Below are 25355 nucleotides of genomic sequence, written 5' to 3'. Positions count from 1 at the left end.
ACATATTAGAGTACTACTCAGCAGTAAAAAACAATGACTTCTCGAATTTTGCGTGCAAATGGATGGAAATAGAAAACACTATCCTGAGTGAGGTATCCCAGACCCAAAAAGAGGAACATGGGATGTACTCACTCATAATCGGTTTCTAGCCATAAATAAAAGACATTAAGCATATAATGTGTGATCCTATAGAAGTTAAATAAGAAAGTGAACCCAAAGAAAATCATATAGTCATCCGCATGGAGAGGGGGAAGTAGACAAGATTGCAGGGCAAAAACTGGGAACTTGCGGGTGAGGTGGCATGGGGCAAAGGGGAAATGGGATGAGAAATATGAGAAGGGGAGGATGGGAGGAGCTCGGGGGATTGGGATGGTTGGGATATAGGAAGGATGGATACGGGAGCAGCGAAGTATATATCCTATCTAAGGGAGCCATCTTAGGGCTGGCAAGAGACTTGACTCTAGAGGGGTTCGCAGGTGTCCAGGAATATGTCCCCAGCTGGTACCTTGGGCAACTAAGGAGAGGGAACCTGAAATGACCCTATCCTATACTGATGAATTTCTTGCATATCACCTTAGAACCTTCATCTGGCGATGGATCGAGGTAGAGACAGATTCTCAATTTGGAGCAACGGTCTGAGCTCTTAAGGTCCAAATGAGGAGCAGAAGGAGGGAGAACAAGAGCAAAAAATCAGGACCACGAGGGATGCACCCACCCACTGTGACAGTGGAACTGATTTATTAGGAGCCCACCAAGGCCAGCTGGTCTGGGACTGAATAAGCATGGGTTGATTCCGGACTCTCTGAGCATGGCGGTCAATGAAGACTGATGAGAAGCCAAGGACAATGGCACTAGGTTTCAATCCTAATACATGAACTGGCTTTGTGGGAGCTTAGCCTGTTTAGAAGCTCACCTTCCTGGACGTAGATAGAAGACCTTCGTCTTCCCGCAGGGCAGAGAATTTGGACTGCTCTTCAGTATCGAGAGGGAGGGGGAATGGTGTGGGGGGAGGAGAAGAGGAGTGGGGATAGGGGGAGGGGAGTGGGGGGAGGGGGCAATATTTGGGAGGAGGGGAGGGAAATGGGAAACGGGGAGCAGGTGGAAATTTTAATTAAAAAAGAATAAAAAAATAAATAAAAGAAAAAAAAAAAAAAAAACTGAGCAAATGGATGGCTGGTTCATCTAGTCAGGGCCTCATTGACTTATTAAGAGGCTTCCTGGCTGTGGACACAGTGTCAAAGAGTATCTCCACGTCTGGCCTAGACAAGGGCCTGGATTTAACGACCGCCACTGCCAGATCCATACGCAATCTGGGCTAGGGATGTAGCCCAGTGGCAGACCACTGGTCTGGCACATGCAAGATTGGAGCACAACTCCCAGCAGTAAGATAAAAGCAACGGTCAAACTGTTTGTCTTTTTCCTTTTCATTGGACAACATTCCCATAGTTTATTGGGTTAAAATCTTTGTTAGCATAGAAAGTAGTGGATTTCAAGCTGGGTGATGGTGGCGCACGCCTTTAACCCCAGCATTAGGGAGGCAGAGGCAGGCGGATCTCTGAGTCTGAGGCCAGCCTGGTCTACGTAATGAGTTCCAGGACAGTCAAGATTACACATAGAAACACTATCTCAAAAAAACCATTAAGACAAAAGGAAGGAGGGAGGGAGGGAGGGAGGGAGGGAGGGAGGGAGGGAGGGAGGGAGGGAGGGAGGGAGGAGGAGTGGGATTTCACAGTGGCATTTCATGCCTATGTGTCATTACACTTTGTTCCTTTCTGTCGCTTCCAACCCCTTCCTCCCCTCAAACAGCCGCTGCTCCTGCTTCCAAATGTCACCTGCATTCCACTCTCCCCTTCTCTTGGGACCTCTTCCTCCCCTCACAGTCCCGTTCTACATCCATGCTCTACATATACATAAAAATATAAACCTAGATTCTACACACACGAGAAAGCTATTTATCTTCCTAAGGCTGGCTTATTTGCTTAACATAATGACCTCTGGCTCTATCCATGTTCCCATGGAGGTCATTACTTTCCTTTACAGCTGGATAAAGTCCCGCTTCCTATGCGCACATCTTCATCTGTCCACCAGCTGACAGGCACGCAGGCTGGTCCCATTCAGTAGCCACATGAACCGCACAACACTTCAGGACCGAGGAGCCACCACGGTGGCGACGTCACTTTCCATTCCCATAACAGATAAGGGTTCCTGACTCCCCAATCTACCCCAGGGTTTGTGTCCCCCTGTCTGTCCGTCTGTTCTTCCTTCCCTCCCTTCAGATAGGGTCTCGCTATGTAGCTCTGGCTGTGCTAGAAGTCACTATGGAGACGAAGCTAGTTTGAACTCACACTGACCTGCCCGCCTCTACTGAGATTAAAGGCATGCTCCACCACACCTAGCTGACTATCCAGATACAAATCCCTTGTCTCCCGTGTTCTGAAGAAGTTTAATATTTATCACTGGAAAGCTATGTTTAGTAGTAAGAACAGTAACGACTAGATGGGTATCTCCCACATGACAGCAGCTGCCCACACTGTGGAATTCTGCATCTCTTGTCACGAGGGAAATAATCTATGTTGAAAGATTCACACGAACCTCAGAGATAAAGAACTGATAAGTTTGAGAGAAAGACCCACCCACCTCACCAAAACGGGCAGTTCCTAAGGAACAGCACCTGAGCCTGACCTCCAGTCTCCACATGTATGTGCACCCACATGTACCCACATGTGAACAATACCAATCCCATCCCCCACCACACATACAGTCACATGTGAACAGCACCAACCCCACCCCCACCCATGCAAACACCCACATGTGAACAGCACCAACCCCACCCCACCAACGCAAACACCCACATGTGAACAGCACCAACCCCACTCCCCACCACACATACACCCACATGTGAACAGCACCAACTCCACCCCCACCCACACATACACCCACATGTGAACAGCACCAACCCCACCCCACCCACGCAAACACCCACATGTGAACAACACCAACCCCACCCCCACCCACGCAAACACCCACATGTGAACAGCACCAACTCCACCCCCACCCACACATACACCCACATGTGAACAGCACCATCCCCACCCCCACCCACGCAAACACCCACATGTGAACAGCACCATCCCCACCCCCACATACACCCACATGTGAACAGCACCAACCCCACCCCCACCCACGCAAACACCCACATGTGAACAGCACCATCCCCACCCCCACATACACCCACATGTGAACAGCACCAACCCCACCCCCACCCACGCAAACACCCACATGTGAACAGCACCAACCCCACCCCCACATACACCCACATGTGAACAGCACCAACCCCACCCCACCCACGCATACACCCACATGTGAACAGCACCAACTCCACTCCCCACCACACATACACCCACATGTGAACAGCACCAACCCTATCCCCCACCCACGCAAACACCCACATGTGAACAGCACCAACTCCACCCCCACCCACACATACACCCACATGTGAACAGCACCAACCCTATCCCCCACCCACGCATACACACTCACACCTGCATACAGAGAAGAATGTGATAGAAACAGACAAGATATAATAAGTATAAGTTATGATAACAAAGACATATGAAAGCCCAAAATGTCAGCTTCCAAGATGGGAAGCTGACATTGCAAATGGTTGTTCTTGTCTGTGCTTGAACTAGCACCTCTGCCCTCCCAGCCTTGGGGACATCTCCAGGACCAGGTGGTCCAATAACAAGTTAAACAATTCGAGTAGTTTCTATGCTGATCCCTTTACAGAATCAACAAGAACACACCTTGACAACGCACCTCCCCTTCGTGACCCCATAAGGTAGCTAGGAAGATGCTCTCTACATCACCACCCACATTCCTCCCGCACAAAAGGATGCTTCCATCACTAAGAATTAATTGTAGTAGATCAAACTAAGAAACCGCCTTCATGTGCCACAGTTAGGTAACAAAACTCAAGCACCATGCCCTGAAGAGAATTCCAGGGGGCCAGTACTTACACTGCAGGGGTTGTTGGCTGTCTGGGCTGGGCTGTAGAAAGAGCCCCACTGCGTGGCTCGCCTCTCTTCCCTGGAAGGGGTGCTGTTCACAGGCAGGCTGGCTGGCACCCCGGGACCTGCTCCCACGGGATTGGTAGGCTGGCTGCTGGGAGCCACGAGGGCGAAGGCGTCATCCAGGAGGGAGTGCATTGTCTGGCGTGCCTCCTCGATGGACGGCTGGGGTGGGATGTACTGCGAGGCCGAGAAGGGCAGGCCTGGATACCTGCTCAGCTCAGCAGAGGATGGCGTGTGCACGTCAGCTGGGAGGTCAGGATCAGACTGCACGGGAGGCAAGGAGGAGAGTGACACGCGTGCTTCCGTGGGGTGGGGCAGAGCGTGAAACAAAATCCTGGCACAAAGGGGAATTTAACGGTGGTCCAGCCGCGTGGGAAAGGGTTCATCTATATAATATGTATCACATTTTGTGGGAGACAAAGACTTTAGGTGGAGAAAAACCAACTGGGACTGACTACTCAACTGTTCAACTTCTTTTCTGTAAAACTCAGCTGTGTGAGATGGATTGCAGAACCTGGAGGGAGACATCTTCCCTGAGAGCCTAGGCAGCCACGCTTCACACTTCAAAGTGTGCACACTACACAAATCCAGTCAACATTCTGTGGGTGTGAAAACCAACAGGAGGAGCCGACTATCAACAGTCAGAAAACACCCTATCTGTGTGTAAGTAATTCAAATAACAGTTTAAAAACGGCTCACCAAGGTAAACAGTGACGAATATTTGGGAATTGTGTCTCTAAAGTGGAGGTATTGGAGGTAAGGTATCTAAAGTTTAATGCCCTGTATCCACAGTTTAAGAAGCAAGAATCAGAGAAACTGCATGGCTTTTTGTTTTCTTCAAACTTTCTTCCTTTTCATTTTATTTTTTGAGACAGGGTCTTCCTATGTAGCCCTGACTGGCTTGAAACTTCCTATGCAACCCAGGCTGGCCATGAATTTAGAGATCCACCTGCCTTTGCCTCTGCAGTGCTTGAATTAAAGGTGTGTGCCGCCATGTCCAGCTCAAGATTTATTTTATTTTACTGTGTGTGCATGTGTGTGCGTGCATGCACATGCATACACACTGAGCATTCAGATTCTAGTAGAAGGCGCTCACCTACATTCCGGAGCCCCAGCCCTCTAGGCCCTTCCCATCTCATCCTCAGTGGTCATACTTTTAAAAGGAGAGAGAGAGAGTTTAACTTTTGGAGCAGGACAGACATGTTCTGACGCTGGGGAGGGTGGTTCTTTTGGGATCCCCGACACGGGAATCCTACTGGAAACCCAAAAGGAGATCCACAGAGTTAGACCTTCCCACTCTCCTCTGTCTCCCCTCTGCCCCTTCACGTCTCAGCCTCTACCGTCAGAATCTGGAAGTCAAGAGTTCTCTTGCCCACGTCTCATCTTCTAGCACAGCGCTCCACACGGAGACAGAACTCAACAATGAAAACCTGAGGGCCATAACGTTAAGATTTCCTAAGGCACTTGCTTGGCTGAGAATTTAAATTCTATTCTCTTGAACTCTAGTCTGCTGAGCCCGTTATGATTCAGGGCTGGTTGGTTCAAACGTGAACAAACACCAACGTACCCCAAGAGGGGGCACCAAACTCCCAATACTCAATGAGTTTCACTGGGGTGACCTAATGAGAAGTGAGGCTTAGAAGGGCAAGGGCAACTGACAGACAGCTGCACCATCGAGAAAATCTGCCTTATCCGTTCTCCAGAGGGGAGGAGCTTTGGGTTTTCTGGGCCTCCTCATGGGCTCCCCCTGCCCGTTTCAGGATAAACACAATGGCTCTGATGGCAAAACGGCTATGGCCATGTCGTGCCCAGAGGACCGCGTTTTACAGCAGGTTCCTGCCCCTGTCATTCTTCAGACACAAACATGGAGTGCTCTTCTAGCATCATGGTTCAGGCCCTATGCTGGCTATTTTACAATCCTTAGTGGGCTCTGAACAAAGCAACCTCACATCCTGGTTTAGGTTTGTGCCTGCTGCCCTGGTTTAATCATTAATAGCACCGCCTTTCTCTTCCAAGAGCATCTGGTTTGGGGGTCAACAAACTTGTAGTGTTTTGTTGTTCTAATGAGATAGGATCTCTCTACCTCCAAACTCTTGGGCTCAAGAAGCCGCCCGGCCGCAGCTGGGACTACGGATGGGCACCAGCAGGCCTGGTGCCAACAAAAACTTTTAGTCAAGAGCCAGACAATAAATATTTTAGGTTCTGCAAGTCATAAAAGTCTGTTACAACGCAACTCAAAAAGCAGCCAAAGACAGCAGGCAAGCAAGGGCGTGGCTATCCTTATAAAAAAGGCCAGTGTTGACCTAGACAGCAGAGGCTGGATGTGATCCAAGGACAGAAGTCTTCCAGGCCCAAGCCCAAACTAGAGTAGAGACAGGCTAGAAGGGGTTGAGGGTTCTGGAGGGCAGCCCTCAAGGAGAACTTAGTTTGAGAGAGAAAGTGGAAAATTCCAGATAATTTAAAACTGTGTAACACACATATGCTCTTGAAGGTGAAAATCTAACTGGGGAAGGTGAATTCTGAGAAAGGCGTTATTTTCGAAACAGCCATCACAGAATTTCAGGCAGAATCAAAAGTTAAGCAGATATGGAAAGGATTTTCTGAGCAGGGGATCTTTGGAAAGGCAGTCCTAAAGTCCAAGGAGGTTCCAGGAAGGCTCTTGCCACCATCTCTTGGAGGAACCCTGCACTTCCTGTGAAAGACGAAAATGGAGAAAGCAAAGGGAAGTCCAAGCCAGGAACATGGCCTCTGCCCGCAGTCCCGGCACTCGGAAGCTTGCTGGAACTCGGATTGTTGTTCCCCCAAATCAAGTTAGACCCAAAAGGAGGGTCCAGGACACCACGGGGGGAGCCTGACAGTTGGTCATCAATGAAGATGAATGAGGGAAAGACACATTGCTCCCTACACAGAATTCAACAGGAGGATGGAACTCAGGGGCTGGAAAACAAGAATCTCCGACAGGCTCCCTTGGGAGGGCGAGCCTGGGCTGGCCAGGAAAGGTTGTGGGGGAAGGGAAGGAAATGTTGTTTCTTCTATGACTAGGTCCACAAAAGCACCTGGTGACTACAAAGAAGGCCTATGAGGACAGTTTCTCGAAACTTCCCAAAATCTCCAGCAGGACAGGAATGCCCATCTGTTGCAAGAAAAGCAGGTAGGGTGTGTGTGTGTGTGTAGGGGAGTCCTCCTGTGTGTGTGTGTAGGGGAGTCTTCCTGTGTATGTGTGTAGGGGAGTCCTCCTGTATGTGTGTATGTGTGCGTGTGTGTGTGTAGGGGATTCCTCCTCTGTGTGTGTGTGTGTGTGTGTGTAGGGGAGTCCTCCCCTATCAGGGAGCACTGCACTCAGAGCGAGAAACTACTCGACTCCTCCCTTCAACAGTGGCACCTATAACTAGCAGCTCTAGCTCACAAGAACCCTCCAGAGCAGGTTCATGTCACTGAGGGAAAAAGTGGAAGCCTCCAATAAACTTGAGTGCCCTGGAGCGACTGTACCTATCACACTGCCGTCTCTGAGGACACGCTGCTGCTAAGGTCACACAAACAAAGCTGGCTCTCTCTGTTTGCTCGGCACAGTAGGGCTGAGTCTTTATGCTCCCCCCGCTGCCAGTGAACTGTGTCCTTTGGACTCTCCCTCTCTTTCCCAGGGCATCTTTGTGTCTCTTGCCAATGGTCCCTTGAGAAGCGAGGTTTCCTCTTTAATGGAGCCTGTGTGTGTATGTCATCATGTATCAATGTCTGCCTTTATCACTTCAAGCCACACTGTCTGTATCCATTTCCATTGAAAAAAAAAAGGGCTTTCATTCTTTGATTTCCACTGAGCTCTTTTTGCTCATGAAAATTATATGTATGCACGTGTGTGTGTACGTATGTATGAAGGCTGAACATCCCTAATCTGAAACCAGAAACTTTTTGAGCTCTGACACGATGCTCAGTTGGGGACTTTGAACATTTCAAGTTGCAGACTTTCCTATAGGGATGCTCAACTGGTAAAGTTTGCATGTTCATTCCAACACATCAGGTATCTGAAGCAGTGTGGTCCTGACATTTTGGATAAAGACTCAGCGGAGTAATTCATTCTATGTAAGTGTGGAGGTGTGCAGACAAAACAGGAAATATCAAAAAAATAAAACAAAAACCAAACAAACAAACAAACCAAACCCCAACTTACCAAACAAAAACCAAACAAAAACCCTGAACAACCGCCATCAGAGCAGAAATAGGCAACGTGGACATTTTTGTTCTTTCAACCTCAAGCAGCTCCCCTTCTGAAAGCAGAGAGGGGCTATCACAGAGGAAAGCCTGGGACACACTCTCAGAGGTGTCACCCAGCGGCTCCCAGGCTGATATGATTCGCGTTTTGCTAGCTGGTGCCCAAGTCCATCTACCCTGTGTGCTACACGACCTGCTGGCCCTGGTATCCACTGTGCACAGGGCAGCAGCCAGTACGATGCACCCCCCTCCCATCAAGGCACCCTCCTCTTAACTCCCGCCCTGCTTCCCAAGGGTTCGGGGTTACGCACTGGGCATCCAATATAGGCAGAGTTGTGCACACCCGGAGGCCGCTTGTATGTGCCATCACTGTCTGTGGTGATGAGCCTGTCCTTCTCGGCATCAGCAGGACAGCCGTTGACCTGGTGTTTCCGGCGTGGCTTAGGAGAACGTTTTATTCGTGAGCTGACAGGAAAAAAAAAAAAAAACAAACAGAAATTATCTTCACAGGAAATAAACCTATTAGTTACTGGCTTATCAACTTAACAGCAGTGTTTTCTGAATGCCTATGATGGGCTGGCCACTTAGGAAAGGTGCCAGGGATTCTGACAAGGTGCCAGCCACAGTCTGGTCACAGCCACACCTGGGCCCTATGGACAAGACCGAACTATCAGATAGACAACAGAGCAGTCTGTACTCAAGACATCATTTAGTGACATGATGGTCACAAAGTGGCAGGCCCAGCTGAGAGCTATTAATACCCCACAGGTGACCTGAGGGGGTGACCAGATCTGAAGCTGAGGAGGGACATGAGAACAGCCTAAGCAGTACCAGCCCAGCAGGCTGAGGGCCAAAAATGGCTGCAGGTGAATCTGCGGGCAAGATGAAAGGGCTATCCACTGCAGTCATAGCTCTGTGTGGCTGGCCGCAGACAGAACCGAAATAGAGGACGGTCTCACCCACCCCAGGGGTTCAGGTTCGGGCACAGAAAGACAAGCTTAATGTTGTATTTATTTGTAGGTGTGTTGCCAGGAAAGAGCACCGGATCTCCCAGGACTGGAGTTACAAATGGTTGCAAGGTACCATGGAGGTGCTGGGGAATCCAACCTAGGTCCTCTGGAAGAGCAGCTGCAGCTCTGGACCACTGAGCGATTTCAGTGCCAGTGTGTTTACAGAAGACACACCGACAAGATGGGGCAGGGGCTGACCAATGGGAAGGTGGGGCCAAAGACTGCAGGAAGCAGTGAGAAAACAAACATGGAGGCTGGCTCGCCACACTACCTTGAGACCATCCCAGTGATGGAGACAAGAAGTAAAGAGTAAGAAGGGGGATGGACGAGCCAACGGGGCAGGGGACAAGCTGGCTGTACAAAGAAAGACAGGTGCACGGTTTGATCAGACCAAGGAAGCAATTGGGGCTAGCACTGGATGTGGAGATTAGGGACCCCTTCCTCCCCACTTCTCCACTTCCTGCAGGCCTACACGACCTCTACAGAAACCTCATCAATTCAGTCAGAGACCGTCAACTGGATATGACCAGGATTTCTGTTACTGGCCCATCTCCATTCCGCCCCGTGTCTATTCTGCCTGACCACCATGTCCCTGGGGCCCCAGCTCACCTCTTCCTGGGCTCTATGAACACAGAGGGCACACTGGCTGCGGGATCCAGGATCTTGTCGATCTGCATTTGTGCCCTGCGGTACACTCGGTGTCGCTCCTTGGTGTCGCCAGAAGACAGGTCATCCACCACCGGGAACTCGTAGTGGCCTCTGCGTTTGGCACGTAGTCGGATCTTGTTGCGGTGGTGCTCAATCTCCGACTTGTGGCGCAGAGCAGACTGGATCTACGTGCAGGCAGTGGGCAGCAAGAACAATCGTTCAGAGTGTTGGCTCAGGTTCGGGGAGACACTTCCTCCAGGGAACGGGCACTGCCCACACCAAGTGGCAGAGAGCCCGTCACCCACTTACAATCGCTAGCTTAGGGGAGGCTAACCCAAGTGTTCACGAGCCTGGGTGGCTGAGGCAGGTAGCAAGGCTTTCCAAAGAGCCTTCTCAGGACTGTTTTAACACTCTTCTGCTAATCTTGTCAGGATCCATCACTGTCCGTGACCAGTGTTGAAGGTTGAAAAGAATCAAGCGTGCAGGAGGGCCCCAGAGGCCACTAGTGCAGGAGCGACGGGCAGATGATGTCTAAGTGGGGAAGCGACACTTTTTCTTTTGAGGATGTGGCTACTGCTAGGTTGCCCAAGCCTAGGGGATGGGGCTTATTACTACTAATGATGATGATGATAAGACAACAAACATGAAGCTGGGAGAGAAATAGGTAGGGGGTCTGGGAAGATTGGGGGGGGGTACATTGTATGCATGTACCAGATTTTCAAAGAATAAATAAAACGTTAAAAATTAAATACAGGGTGTGTGCATGCGTGTGTATGTGATTTCTTGCTTGCTTTGCTTTCTGATTCCGAGACAGGGCATTACAGTGCAGCCCGAGCAATGTAGTCCCAGAGTGACTCTTCTGTCTCGGCCTTCAGGGTGCTGGGATACAGGCCTAAGTCACCATGCCCAGCCCGTAGTATTTTGAATTAGGGAGCAGCTGTTTGACACTGGGCCTTTCACTCATTGTTCTAGCCTGACCGAATCAGGACGCGGGCTTTTTTATTAATTCGCTTTTGTTAACATTGAATACCTCCTTGTTGATTTTGTTGGTTTCTGCTACTCGGTCGGCCAGGACAGGGTGCTGCACTGGGGGTGCTGGGATGGGCTGCATGGCTATGAGCTGGATCTTACTGGGGACCCGCCGGCTGGCCTCTGAGGATCGGGAAATCCTGTCAACATGCTCGAAGATGGAAGCCGAGGAATGCTGCTCATTGCCTGAATTGGGCAGGGGAGCACCTGGAACAGAATGGAGGCACGTGAGCGGGAAAGCACCGGAAAGCAGCCTGAAGGAGTCAAAACTATGCATCATCCCTAAAAGCATCCTCGGTCCTAGTCTCTGACCAAAGCAACCAAAAATCTCTGGTTCAGTCTACGTGGTCTATATTAAATTATCTCTTTTGGCTTCATTAAAAACTGCAAATGAAGCCGGGCGGTGGTGGCGCACACCTTTAATCCCAGCACTTGAGAGGCAGAGGCAGGCGATCTCTGTGAGTTAGAGGTCAGCCTGGTCTACAGAGTGAGCTCCAAAACAAAAAACAACAACAACAACAAAAAAAATCTTCATAAAGAAAAAGGAAGGTTCATTCGACAAGAGAACTTCATAGCATGTTTCAGGGCCTGAGTTCAACGTCTGGAACCACAGAACAAAACATAAAACATTTGAGCTGGGCGTGCTGGTGTATGCAGAGTTCCAAGATCATCCCCAGCTACACTGTAAGTTCTAGGCTAGCCTGGCAAACACGAGAGCCTGTTAGAAAAGGGAAAAAGAAGAGAAGGATGGAGACTGAAGCTGTTCAGTGAGACAATGAGCAATTTGTACAATTTCCGCTAAAAGTATTTATAGCAGCTTTGGGCCTCCCCTATCCTCTGGGCACTCACCGGCACAGCAGCAATTAGCAATTAGCTACAAAAGCTATGCTATGAAGTCTTCCCTTGGCGTGGGTGGAGACTGGTTCAAGGACCCTGCAGGCCCAAAGCCGATCAACTGGACTCAGCATCTTCTAAAGAACAGTGCAGTATCTGCCTGCACATACAACCCAAGCACACTGTCCTGTAAGCTTTACATCCCCTCTAAATTACATATCATTGTTAAGATAATGTAAACACCGTGTTAATGGTTACTTAAGCAAGAGTGACAAGGAAGGTCACACACGCACGTAACATACATCTGATCTATAGTTGTTGGTTAATACAGACGCCATGGATATGGATGGGCTGACTGGGCTTTAAGAGGAGGGGAAGGGACAAAAGACCAGGGTCTAGAGCCAAACAGGAGAGCACCAAATTAGCCGTGAATGTGGCAGGGTCTTCACTCCCAGTGAAGAAGGAAAAGCGGAAGAAACAAGAGAAGAAAAGCCCCTCCCCCTTAAAAGAAATCAGTTCCATTCTAAATGGGGCACTGAAGAATAAAAAGGGTCAGGCTCGTGTTATGTACATTTTACTGCAATATTTTTTTAATATTTATTTATTTACTATGTATATAATATTCTGTGTACATGTATGCCTGCTGGCCAGAAGGGGGCACCAGACCTCATTACAGATGGTTGTGAGCCACCATATGGTTGCTGGGAATTGAACTCAGGACCTTTGGAAGGGCAGGCAATGCTCTTAACCACTGAGCCATCTCTCCAGCCCTTACTGCAATATTTTTAAAGAAGTAATCAGACCTATGGAAATGAAGAAATTTATGTACTCACCAAAAAAATGGACAAACCATGCACTGTGGTGTACACCTTTAATCCCAGCACTCAGGCGCAGCAGCAGTGAATGTCTGTGAGTTCAGTACTAGCCTGATATAAACAGTGTGCTCCAGGCTAGCTAGGGCTACACACTGAGACCCTGTTTCAAACACACACACACACACAATCTTATATCACACACACACACACAATCTTATATCATGACTTTCTCCAGCTTCTCATTTTCAGTAATGAGAAATTTCTCTATGAAATATATGTACTAAATATAACTCCAGTAAAATTTAAGTTTAAAAAAGAAAAAAAGGGAGCAGGAAGGCTGACTCAGCTGGTAAGAGCACTGGCCGCTCCTGCAGAGGGCTCCAGTTCAGTTCTCAGCACCCACATGGTGGACCGTGATTGGCTATAACTCCAGATTGAGGTGACCTGCTGCAGTCTTTGGCCTCCTCAGGCACCAGGCACAGATGTGATATACTAACATATATGCAAGCAAAACACCAAAATGTGTAAGATAAGAAAGAAAGCTGGGCAGTGGTGGCATGCACGCCTTCAATCCCAGCACTCAGGAGACAGAGGCAGGTAGATAGATCTCTGTGAATTCGAGGTCAGTCTGGTCTACAGAGTGAGTTCCAAGATAGCCAGAGATACCCTGTCTTGAAAAAAACCAACAAAAATGGTGGAAGGAAGGAAGGAAGGAAGGAAGGAAGGAAGGAAGGAAAGACAGAAGGAAGAAAGGGAGGAAGGGAAGGAGAGAGGGAGGAAGGGAGGGAGGAAGGGAGGGAGGGAGGAAGGAAGGAAGGGAGGAAGGGAAGGAGAGAGGGAGGGAAGGAAGGAGGGAGGGAGGGAGGGAGGGAGGGAGGAAGGAAGGAAGGGAAGGAGAGAGGGAGGGAGGGAGGGAGGGAGGAAGGAAGGAAGGAAGGAAGGAAGGAAGGAAGGAAGGAAGGAAGGAAGGAAGGAAGGAAGGAAGGGAAGACGGAATGGAGGGAGGGAGGGACGGAGGGACGGAGGGAGGGCAGGCAGGCGGGCTGCTGTCCTTCCTCTCAGCCGAGGTCACCGAGCTTCAATAAGTCAGTCATTCATCAGCTATAACCTTCAAGGCAACGAATGCCCAGACCTCAGGCTTCTCTGCCAAGCTGCTAGGTAAAGGCAGGAAAGAAAAATAAATCCCCAGCTCTTGCCTTGTTCAGACCCAGCCCTTCAAAATACCTGGAAAGAGATTTTAAATTTGGCATTAAATTATAATGTGTATTATGTTATATATCAGTGCAATTTATTAAAAAAATTACATAGATAATAACAACCCATGGGAAGCACAATAGACGCTTAGAATCCTGCCTTAAGGCAAGTAGGGAGACTTTGGATTAAAATGCCTTTCTCTTTCACTGCTCTTTAAAAAAGGTAGTAATATAAATTATACCGCACATTCAAGAAATCATCTATCTAACGACTGCAATAAATAATATATTATCTATTTTAAAATAGCCAAAAAGTCAGCCAAGGCAAGAGGGTTCAGCGGGTAAAGATGCCTGCTGCCAAGCCCGATGCGAGCTTGAAGCCCAGACCCCAGTGGTGCAAGGAGCGAACTGAATCCTGCAATCTGTCCTCCATATGTGTGCTGTGGCAGGTACACGTGTGCACACCACATGTGCAGTACAGCACACGCATGATAAACAAACAAATGTAACTTTAAACACTGAGCGAAACTTTAAGTGCTCTCACATAAAAACCTGGTAACTGGGATCAGTATCTCATCCAGTAAATAACTTGATTCACCATTCTATAACGTATATATACTTTTTGTTTGTCTGGCTTTGGTTTTTCAAGACAGGGACTCACTCTATAGACCAGGCTGGCCTCGAACTCACAGAGATCCACCTACCTCTGCCCCCTGGGTGCTTGGATTAAAGGCATGCACCACCACCACCACCATGCACCATGTTTTTTATATATAAAACATGACTCTGGGAAAGCAGTTGTTCTTGCAGAGGACCCAGGTTCAAGTTCCCAGCACCCACATGGTGGCTCACAACCATCTGTAAATCCGGTTCCAGGGGATCTAAGGACCTCTTCTGACCTCCCTGGGGCATCAGGCACACACGTGGCACACATATACACACAGGTAAAATACTCAGACACAAAATTAAAGGTGTTTTTAAAAAATCGTATGATATTAAATAAAATCATATCATATTAAATAAAAATCATATTAAAATAATTAAATAATTAGAAATGAAAGGGGAAAATTATTATCTGCTGTTTAAGACCCCAAGGAGGAGGCAATACAGAGTGTCAGCCACGCACAATGACAGAGGAAAGAGCGCTCCCGAAATGCTTGGATGGAAGATGGTTTTAATAAAGCGTTTCATCACTTACACTTTATTAACGGACACCATGCCTAAATCTGGTGGCCCTCCAGCCACACCCTACGAGGCAGAGATCACTGAGCCATCGTCCCCATCGTATCTCCAGCATCAAGCACATCCCTCAGGAGAGAGCGACCCTGAATGATGACAGCTGGCAGTAGCCACCATGACTCAGTTCACAGTCCTCGACGAGGCCTCTGGGAACTGCCTTAGTGAAATTTCTCGAATGAGGCTTAACGAACGATCTCATCTCAGAAATGAGCCCTCAGTGCTACATGTATGTACATGTATGTAGCTAATCAGGTTGAAACAATGGTGCCAAAAAAAATGTCTATCTGTCCCCACAAGAAATCCTAGCATCTGGAGCTCGTGGCGTTCAAGCTGATGGGGTTCTAACTACTTCAGAACCACACACTGGCATACATAAGAACATCAGGAAGCCTTGGGGAAGAGGGGCCAGTGCTGGGGAGGATCACTTTCAGGTCTGTTACTTTTGCTTATGCTGCATTTGGTTAACTGTGAAGCTGTGATTCTCTGCCTGTCTAAAACACCCGATGATTCTAATAAAGAGATGAACGGCCAATAGCAAGGCAGAAGCAAGGATAGGCGGGGCTTGCAGGCAGAGAGTATAAAAGGAGAAACGAAGCAAAGAACGAGGAACAAGCCACGGAGTAAGAAGGAAAGTAAGATATTCAGAAGTAAGATAAAAGCCCAGAGGCAAAGGTAGACAGGATAATTTAAGAAAAGCAAGCAAGAAACAAGCCAACCTAAGGCCAGGCATCTAATAACTCAGAATAAGTCTCCACGTGTGATTTATTTGGGAGTTGGGTAGCGGACCCCCTAAAAAGCCAACAGACAAATATCAAAAAACAGGACAGTGTGGTGGCAAACACCTTTGATACCAGCACCCAGGAGGCAGATGCAAGTGGATCTCTGGGAGTTCAAGACCAACCTGGTCTACATAGTGAGATCCAGGCTAGCCAGAGCTACACAGTCAGAGCTTTGCATCCAGAGCTACATAGTGAGACCCTGTCTTAGCCACCTTGTCACCCCTCAAAAAGCAGTTGGCACTCCATTCTAGTAGGTATGTTCCTGAGAGAAAGGCGGGGGTAGCGGCTTTGGGAGGACAGCACCGACTGACAAGGAGACCGCTTTTGCTCAAGGGCACGCACCCTCTGCTTTTGCCTCTCCCTGGTCTCTTCAGGGATGAAAGCGTAAACTGATGAGGCTCCCCTAACTATAACAGCTGAGAACACGGTACCCCGTGAGTCAGTTACTCCTGAAGGTCTCAGAGATGAACACAAGGGATGCATGACAGTCTCGCTGGCACCTTCCAAACGGAGGGCAGGGAGTGGAGTCAAGATCGAAATGACCAAAACACAAACAGCGGTCTTTCAGGAGTTTCCATTGGAAGAGCGGGGCTGAAAATAGCATGCCAGAGAACCTAAAGCTGGCTCCTGAGTGTGCCACACACAGTGGTGACAGGGAGCACTCACCCAAGGGCAATCCTGGTGGTTCTCAACAACCTCCTCCCCACTCACAGGACATGCCACAGAAAATGGATTTTTATTCAAATTTTAAGAAACAGTCGAGGTGCAGCATACACTTGCTTCCCCAGGACCCAAAAAGAGAATCACTAGTTTGAGGTCCAACCTGGGCTACATGGAAGCCACTGTCTCCAGAGGGGAGGACACTAGAAGTTTAGCTCAGTGGAAAGCACTTGCCCAGCATGTGCATACACACACACACACACACACTCTCTCTCTCTCTCTCTCTCTCTCTCTCTCTCTCTCTCTCTCTCTCTCTCTCTCAAATATATGGTATTTAATAAACCCTCTTGTTAGCCCCAAAGCTGTCTGATGGCCCCTTTTAATAAGATGGGAGCTTTAAAGTGAGCTGATATTATCTTAGGCTGCTTCCGATTACGGTGGCAGCACCCGAACTCCCGGCACTCCCAGGCAGCTCCCACTCACCGCCCTGCCTCACAGGTAAAGACATGCCGACAGTGGTGCTTGGGCCTGCTCCCTTCTCAGCACACTGGGCGTTGCTAGTGTCAGAAGGGGTAGGGGCGCGCACTAACAAACAGCAAAAGCTAACTAGAGAAGGGTGAGGACTTTCTTCTTCCTTTTTCAACTATTTCTTTCCCAGGATCAAAACGAGATTTTAATCCTGCCATATCTGAAACACGGCACCCGTTACCATGGTACTAAATAAGCTTTAAGATGTTGTGAAACTAAATCCCAAGGAAAAAACTCTTCCCTTACTCTAGAAGGGTATTTCCTCAAAATTACCTAAGACCCAGCAGGGAGGGATGGCAAGGGTGAGTGGCAGGAGCTTGGGGCGGGACCTGCAAGGCCTTGGGAGTTGGGGCCAGGGGCATAAAAGGTCTTTAAGCTTTGGTCCAGTCTCTTCGTTTACAGAATGTGGTTCGGTCTATGCTGTATTTTCAGTGGAGAAATAATGTAATCTCACAAAGGGGGCTATAGGGATGGCACTGAGGTTCAGAGTGCTTGCTGATCTTGCAGAGACCTGGGTTTAGTTACAAGCACCCATATTATGGGTCACGACTATCCAAATTCTTATTCCCAGAGACTCAAATTCTCTTTCAGCCACCATGGGCACTGTATGCACATGGTGTTCAAACGTACACGCAGGCACTCAAACACTCATAAAAACAAAGCAAACCTAAAAACTAAACCAGAAACAGTCTAAAGCAAGTAGGATGGCATGTGCCTTTCACTCCATGGCACTTGGCACAGGCAAGGGGGACACTGTGATGCCAACCTATGAGTTGGTCAGGCTACATAGTGAGAGCCAGGCTAGCCAGAGCTATGGAGACCCAAAAGTCTCTAGAACAGTAAGTACAAAATCCATTATTAAACCCCTTATCTCTGAACGGCTGAGATATGATCATGAGATAAAAACAAAGCCCCAGCCAATTCGCCAAGAGTAACCCATTTAACGCAATCTGTTAAGTTGAAACCAAGCTACTGGGGCCTAGGCCAGGATGGCTCAGTGAGTAACAGAGTTCACCACCAGGACAGACAACCTGAGTCCAATTCCCAGAATCCATATGGTAAAAGGAAAGAAAGGACTCCCATAAACTGCCTCTGATTTTCCTATGTGTGCCACGGTCATAATAAACACACACAATACACAAACAAACGTGAAGCCACACTGCTAACCAGGCATGGTGGAGCATGTCTGTCATGCACCAGTCAGGGTGCAATCAGAAGAACCAGATTTTCAGGTAGAGCTGGGCTACATGAGACTCTGCCTCCAAAAACCCCAAATTCAATAAAATGAAACCACAACACTTTGCCATCACGCCAAAAACCCTTACCAAGATAAGGCAGGCATATGGCATAGTTTTGGTTTGTTTATTTGTTTCTGCTTGTTTTGGTTTTTGGTTATTAGACACACAGCTATGAACTTGACAGTAGGCGTGACCTTTGTGCCTGGCCTGCAAAGATGAGGCTGAGCCATCTGATCACACCCAACTACCTGCTGGGAGAATGATCTAGAAAATGGGACCACACATAAAAGGTATGAGCCTGCCACAGATAAACATCACCCCACGGTGTGACATCAAACTGGTTCCGAAAAAAGACACTGTCCTAAATTAGGACTACAGCGTCTATGAAATTCTCCTTGTCCTTCAGGCGGGAAATCTGTCCTGATGCTAAGTTAGAACGAACTGCTGGCTTTAAGTCACAGCTCAGGGACCCACACTCTCTACCCCACATTCTCTTCCGCCTTCCCTTGAAGCAGACACCAGCACAGTGTTCAGAAGGGACAAGGCTGAGAAACCGAATAAGAGTGATGGGTATTCCATTTTTGTAGATTATTTGTTCGTTTGTCGAGACAGAGTTTCTCTGTGTAGCCATGGCTGTCCTGAAACTTGTTTGTAGACCAGGCTGGCCTTGAACTGTCAGAGACCTGCCTGTCTCTGCCTCCTGAGTGCTTGGACTAAAGGCGTGTGCCATCATGGCTCGGCTGTAGATTTTTTTTTTTTTTAAAGTTTAGTATTTGCAGTAGGGCAATCCCCTGCCCTATGGGACTCTGATCATGACAACTGTTAACACTGGAAGAAAGGACAAGGACAGACCACTCTGCGGAGCTCTGTGGGCCTTGCTCTCATGGGCAGTGGCTGGCGTTTTCTCTACCGCATCCCTCTCGCTAGACTCTTCGCTGACTGTAGAGTCGGCATCTGAGGGAGAAACTCTGCAGACAGAAAGCAGAATGCAAACATCAGAGAGGCCTAGAAGGATTTTTAAATGTCTCGTCCATTTCAAAGCAGACTTTGGTGTTCTGAGAACAGACTGGCAAGGCTAACTGAGCAGGGTGCATTTCAACAACTGCTGGACACTAAGTGTTCCCATAGCTGCTGGGGCCCAAGGCTGAGCCTCTGGCCCAGGTTGTTTCCTGATAGGCAGACTGGGTTCAACACAATTGGATGGAAAAGAACCTGGGCTCCAGAGCTGAGGATGTAGCAAAGTGTTTGAACACCAGTCAACAATTTTAAAGCCCTGGGTTTAATACTTCTGGGAGAAAACGAACAAAAACAACTTACTCTTAAAAATAATTGTCTGTGAAATGGCTCAGCAGGTAAAGGTGTTTACCAAAAGCCTGACAGTCTGAATGGGATCCCCTGAGACCTCCATGGTAGAAGAGACTGACTCCCAACTATTATCCCTTGACTTCCACCTCTACACACACATACACACACACGGGGGGGGGGGGAGGAGATGGGGGAAAAGAAGAAGGGAGGGAGGGACGGATGAAGGAAGAAAGGAAAGATGGACAGCGGATCGGGGATTAAAAAGAAGAACCTGGGCTTCTGGCCTGGTTTAGCATCAATTGAACCCAAGAACCCTAGGAGGTTAGGGAATTTCTGAGGCTACCCCAATAACTTCAAACCTCTGAAACAATGACCCCTAATGAGATCTGATTCCATGCATGAATGTTAAGGGTAACACGGCACCAGGATGTACCAGGCTAGGAACACACCAGGCTAGGTAGGGAACAGCCTTAACCTGTGAGCACTTGGTCTCTCTCCATGCACTTCCTAGCTTCAACTGCAGCATGAATTGCTAATACATTCAGGTGCCCTCGAGGGCCTGTCTACACAGCCATCCTGTGGTACCTGTGGGCCATGGATGCTCTCAAGTGCCTTACACGAAATGGCTCAGTGTTTGCCTATAACTACACTATTCCCTTGCAACCATCTCTACATAACTTAGAGCACCTCACACAACACTGTAAAGAGCTGCAAGGACTGCTTTAATAATCATGACAACAATGAGTCTGGACATTCACCACCAACTCAATCCTCCCCCCTTAGCTTTTTGACCCACCCTTGGCTGACTCCATGGAGGTGGGATCAAAGCTGAGCAGGACAACTGTATCTCCCTCAAAGACCACTGTGGCGAAGGATCAGCTGCTGTTTACAGAGGGCTACTGGGGAGAAAGCAATTCTTTGAAAACTTTTACCAACACATTAAATCATCTCTGGTGATTTCCTGCATTCTATGCCTAGGAAATAATTAAGCCAAGAGTATCTCTCTGCATAATTAATTTTCTTTCCTGAGGACCATGCTCCAACATCTGTTGAAGACCAGATCCCGGAGGCAGACAGGAGGAGGCACAAGTGACGCCACTGGTTTGGATGTTGAACAGTGGTATGAACACGGGCGTTTTCCACTACCAGCAGTCAATCAGAAGCCAGGATTCTGAATCTCAAGCAGAGGCTGACAGCGGGAGGCCTCAGGGGCCCAAGCTGTGAACTAACGTCAACCCTGACCAGGCTGTCTTCTTCAGGGTCATTCTAGGTCTTCTCACAGGCAAAGGGCAACAAGGGCCCCCCTAGCAGTTTGGAAAATGAATACACAACTCTCCACAAGCTTTGCTTTAGCATAAGGAATTGAAAGTGGACTGGGAATGGGCAGGAGGGAGTGGGTGAGCACCTGTGATGTGTCACAGTGTGGGCAGCTGGGAAAAAAACAGAGCCATCAGGAGGAATTGATGAAGGTCACTGCAGACAAAGCAACAGGTCACAACCAGCCACCAGGAGAGCAGACACAGGCACAGGAGGCCTCCTGACTGAGTACGTGTGGTGGACCAAGTTTAATATTTATTTTATTATTTGACATCTATCTATCTTGTGTGCCACAACACCTGAGTGGAGGTCAGAGGACAACTTGTAAGAATCTGGTCTCTCCTTCTACCATGTGAGTTCCAGGGATCAAATACAGGTCATCATACTTGGCAGCAAGCCCCTTTACCTGCTAAGCCATCTCGCTGGCCCCTGCTACTCACTTTACATAATTCTTGTATTACCTTCACCAAGCCTAAGACATTCACCTCAGAACACACACAACTCTAGCTGACTGATCCCTAATCAAATCTGGGATTCTGCGGGTGGGAAGAAGTCACACAGTCTCATTTGGTAGTCCAGCAGAAGGGACAGAAAGCACTTTGGAGTTTATATGTGAAACTGGACAAGCCAACAGTCTCCCAGACTGCAGGCTGAAGGCAACACTCATCACCGGCACTTCTGACACCAGAAACAGTCCGAAAGCGGAAACACGCTCTGCAACAGAGAACAATCTGGAAAGCCCAATACTGACCTTCCTCTGTGGCGGATGTTCTTAGGAGGGATCTTTGACTTTGGACTCGGCACATCTCCATTCTCAGAGGGCGTGGCGTGGTCCTTCACGGGTCCCGGCAGCGGCGCTGGCTCGTGGATGATCAGTATGTCATCTTTATTGTGCTGGCCCAGGTGCTGCTTAGCAAAATCGAAGCCTTTCACACTGGGGATCTGCAGCTAAAGCACACAGGAACAAGGTGGTTAACGTGAGGTCAGAGGCGCACGACCCCTGGCCCGAGACTACCACAAAGTCACCAACCCGATTCAACAAACTTCTCTGTAATGGATCAGGTGCCAGGTTCTGTTTATACTTAGAATCCGTCACAGATGCTTATGAAAGATTAAACAAGAATACAAGGATTAAATAGCAAGACCACAATACAGAACCCATTCCAATGGATCGCTTGCTCCATTGTCACCGACCTGTGAAGTGAGACATTTTTTATAGAAAAAGGAGCACTTCACCCAGGCCCTGGAAATTGTAAAGGCTTCAAAGAGCTTGCTGTAGATCAAAGTTTGAGACAAACAGAGACTACTGGAGGCCTAGAAGAGATTGCATTAGCTGCACTAAAGGGGTAGGATGCAGTGGGGAGGCAGAGAGAGAGGGGCCAGGTCCACATATTTTATTCCAAATGGCCGTTTTTAAGATTGCCCTTTGGGTACTCAGACAGTCTCTATTTCTAAAATCTAAGTAGACCAAGCACAAGGACCCAGTGACATCATGTGCACAGACAGAATCAGGACAGGCAGACAAAAGAAACCAGGGGAGAAGAGGTAATGGCCCGAAAGTCTGAGGCAGGGCCTCCCCAACACGGAGGTGACATTAAGGGTGTGTCCTGGAGGAGCAAAGTTTCCAGGAGATAACATACAGGCTTCCCTTTCAGCACGATTAGTCTAAAAGACAGAAGAGGCCTCAGAGGAAAGCAGCTCCAGGGCGCTGGAGACAGAGGACAATAGCTTAGGAGCCGTTCAGTCTGAGAGGTGCCCCTGCTGGTTATCCACCCAGTGATGGCAGGCAGGCCTGAATGTGGAGTCTCTGTTAAAAAACCATCTAACAGGTTGGAACTGGGGGACTGAAAAGGAAGCATAGAAGAAAACAGGAGACTTCAAATAAACAGACCAGTCTGTTAGTCCAGTGTACCGGAAGTCGAGGGAAGGATTTCTATAGGGAGTGGTCGGCAGCAGAGACCTGCAGAAACAGCCGGTGTTCACTGGTGGACACGGTGTTCTCTCTGGGGACACCCACAACACCCAGAATCAGACCCTGGGAGCTGCACCTTCTCTAGGCTTCAGCTTCTGAGCCTACGGTGACGGACTAAGGACATTCATGACACCGAGATGCAGAGTACCCAGTCTGGTGACATCATTTTAATGACCTGACAAACTCTATTAACGGTTTCCTTAAGTCCAGTCTGCAGGGCATGGGAAAATGGGAATACACAGACAAAGCTGCCCCAAGGGGCTGGGGAGATGGGTCACTTAAGAGCACTTGCTGTTCTTCCAGAGGACCGGGGTTCCGTTCCCAGAGCCCATATGGTGGCTCACAACTGCCTGTTCATTCCAGTTCTAGGGATCCAATGCCCTCTTCTGACTTCTGTGGGCACCAGGAACACAGGTGGTATGCACTCATATATGCAGGCAAAGCACTTATACACACACAAAATAAAAAATTAATTAACCTAGAAATACAAGAAGCTGTCCAGAGAGGTCTGCTGATCAGGAATGCTGCCAGACTCGCACAGAGTCCTGAGGAGTCCTCTCCCATCTAAGGAGTACTTCTCACAACAGACTATGTGTACAGTACAGTGTGTATACACAGGGGCAAAGCTGCTGTCATAACGCCTTCCTTTCAGCCTTAAAAGTGACACCATCGGCTTAGGTGTGTGACCTGAAGTCCGCAATAACGACTTGTGCCAGCAGAGGGCGGCGAATGGTACTGTAAGGACAGGTTACAAAGAGTTGCTGGGACAAAAGGCAGAGCAGCTGGCAGCCACATTCTCTAATTAAATGAGCTTCCTTTACCAGAGCAGACTGCTGTTCCGCGCATCCCTGGACTCAGGAACACTGCATGGGAAATGACAGATCCAAGCTGCCTTTCCTCAAGCGGGTCACCTGGACTCCTTCGGTGGACAAACACTTCCTAGAAGCAGAGGCTCCCTCTTCCACCTTCCCCCAGCAGTCCGGTGGCCCTTACAGAAGAGAAGCCCTGCTCTTAGGAACACAGTAGCTTCTTGGAGTTCTCCACACAGAGAACAGAAACCTCTGGAACAACAAATGATGGAATCTCAAAGAGCTTAGCAGACCCCTTTCACCAAAGCACAAAGCCTGGAGATGGCTTCCTCTTTCCCTACCTTATATGTACTTCCTGTGTGCACAGGTGATACACGCATGTGAAGTGTATGAGCATTTGTATGTGCATATGTGTGGAGGCCAGAAATCAGACTGCATGTATATATGTACCACATGCATGCCTGGTGCCTGTGAAGGTTAGAAGAGAGCACCAGATCCCTTAGAACTGGAATTACATACAATTGTGAGCTATCATGTAGGTGTTAGAAATCAAACACAGGTTCTCTGCAAGAGCAGTAAGTGTTCTTTTTAAAACTTGCTTGTTTTGTTTTTCGAGACAGAGTTTATCTGTGTAACATCCCTGGCTGTCCTGGAACTCACTCTGTAGACCAGGCTGGCCTTGAACTCACAGAAATCCACCTGTCTCTGCCTCCTAAGTGCTGGGATTAAAGGTGTGCACCACCACTGCCTGGCACGCAGCAAGAGTTCATAACCACTGGGCCATCTCTCCAGCACCCCACCTTGTTTTTCTTCCATGGTACATAGAAATCTGAGATTGAGCTAGGTTGGCTGCCAGCAACTCCTAGAGAGTCATCTGGATCCACCTCCCCAGTGCTGGGATTACAAGAGCACGCTATCGCTGCCTGGCTTTTTACATGGATGCTGAGGATTAAACTCAAGCTCCCATGCCTGTGCAACAGGCACACGGTGGTGGGAACCGAACTCTGGTCCTCTGCAAGAGCAGACAGCAGTTTTTGTTGTTGTTGCTGATTGTTTTGTTTTTGTTTTTTTGAGACAAGGTTTCTCTGTAGCTATCGAGCCTGTCCTATAATTAGCTCTTGTAGACCAGGCTGGCTTCGAGCTCACAGAGATCCTCCTGCCTCTGCCTCCTAAGTGCTGGAATTAAAAGTGTGTGCCTCTGCTGCCCGGCTAGCAGACAGCAGTCTTAACCACTGAGCCATATCACCAGGCCCATCACAAGCATTTCTTCAATGGAGACTCCCACTGGGATGCTGTGAACTCACATTTTGCAGAGGAAACAGCAGGAGCAAGGTTATTTCTTTTTTTTTTTTTTTTTTTTTTTTGGTTTTTTGAGACAGGGTTTCTCTGTGGTTTTGGAGCCTATCCTGGAACTAGCTCTTGTAGACCAGGCTGGTCTCGAACTCACAGAGATCCGCCTGCCTCTGCCTCCCGAGTGCTGGGATTAAAGGCGTGCACCACCACCGCCCGGCTGCAAGGTTATTTCTATTTAACATTATCTTTACCGCCTTTGGAGACCTCTCTCCTGCAAGGAATCAGTGAGAACAGAGCAAAGAAGGCGGCATCGGGGTGTCCTGAAGGTGCAGGCTTAGTGGGGCATCCTGAAGGTGCAGGCTTAGGCTTTGTCTCTGCAGCTCAGGAGGGATATGTTTGAGATCTGCACG

The 25355-nt window shown here is 48.6% G+C and overlaps 1 protein-coding gene across 2 annotated transcripts in view; it reads right to left on the bottom strand.

Moving 5' to 3' along the window:
* Window positions 1–25355, bottom strand: part of Kiaa1549 (KIAA1549 ortholog) — a 137175-nt gene that overhangs the window by 22196 nt on the left and 89624 nt on the right. For both annotated transcript variants that reach the window (XM_057768903.1, XM_057768911.1), the window contains exons 11-16: window positions 21623–21819; window positions 19102–19217; window positions 10965–11170; window positions 9896–10119; window positions 8588–8741; window positions 4017–4334 (exon numbers count right to left, since the gene is read on the bottom strand). In XM_057768903.1, the coding sequence (XP_057624886.1) occupies window positions 4017–4334; window positions 8588–8741; window positions 9896–10119; window positions 10965–11170; window positions 19102–19217; window positions 21623–21819 (1215 nt within the window). The remainder of the gene's footprint in view (window positions 1–4016; window positions 4335–8587; window positions 8742–9895; window positions 10120–10964; window positions 11171–19101; window positions 19218–21622; window positions 21820–25355) is intronic.

This window comes from Chionomys nivalis, chromosome 1 (genome assembly GCF_950005125.1).
Source record: "Chionomys nivalis chromosome 1, mChiNiv1.1, whole genome shotgun sequence".
Taxonomy (NCBI): domain Eukaryota; kingdom Metazoa; phylum Chordata; class Mammalia; order Rodentia; family Cricetidae; genus Chionomys; species Chionomys nivalis.
This window is presented reverse-complemented; position numbering and strand designations above follow the sequence as displayed.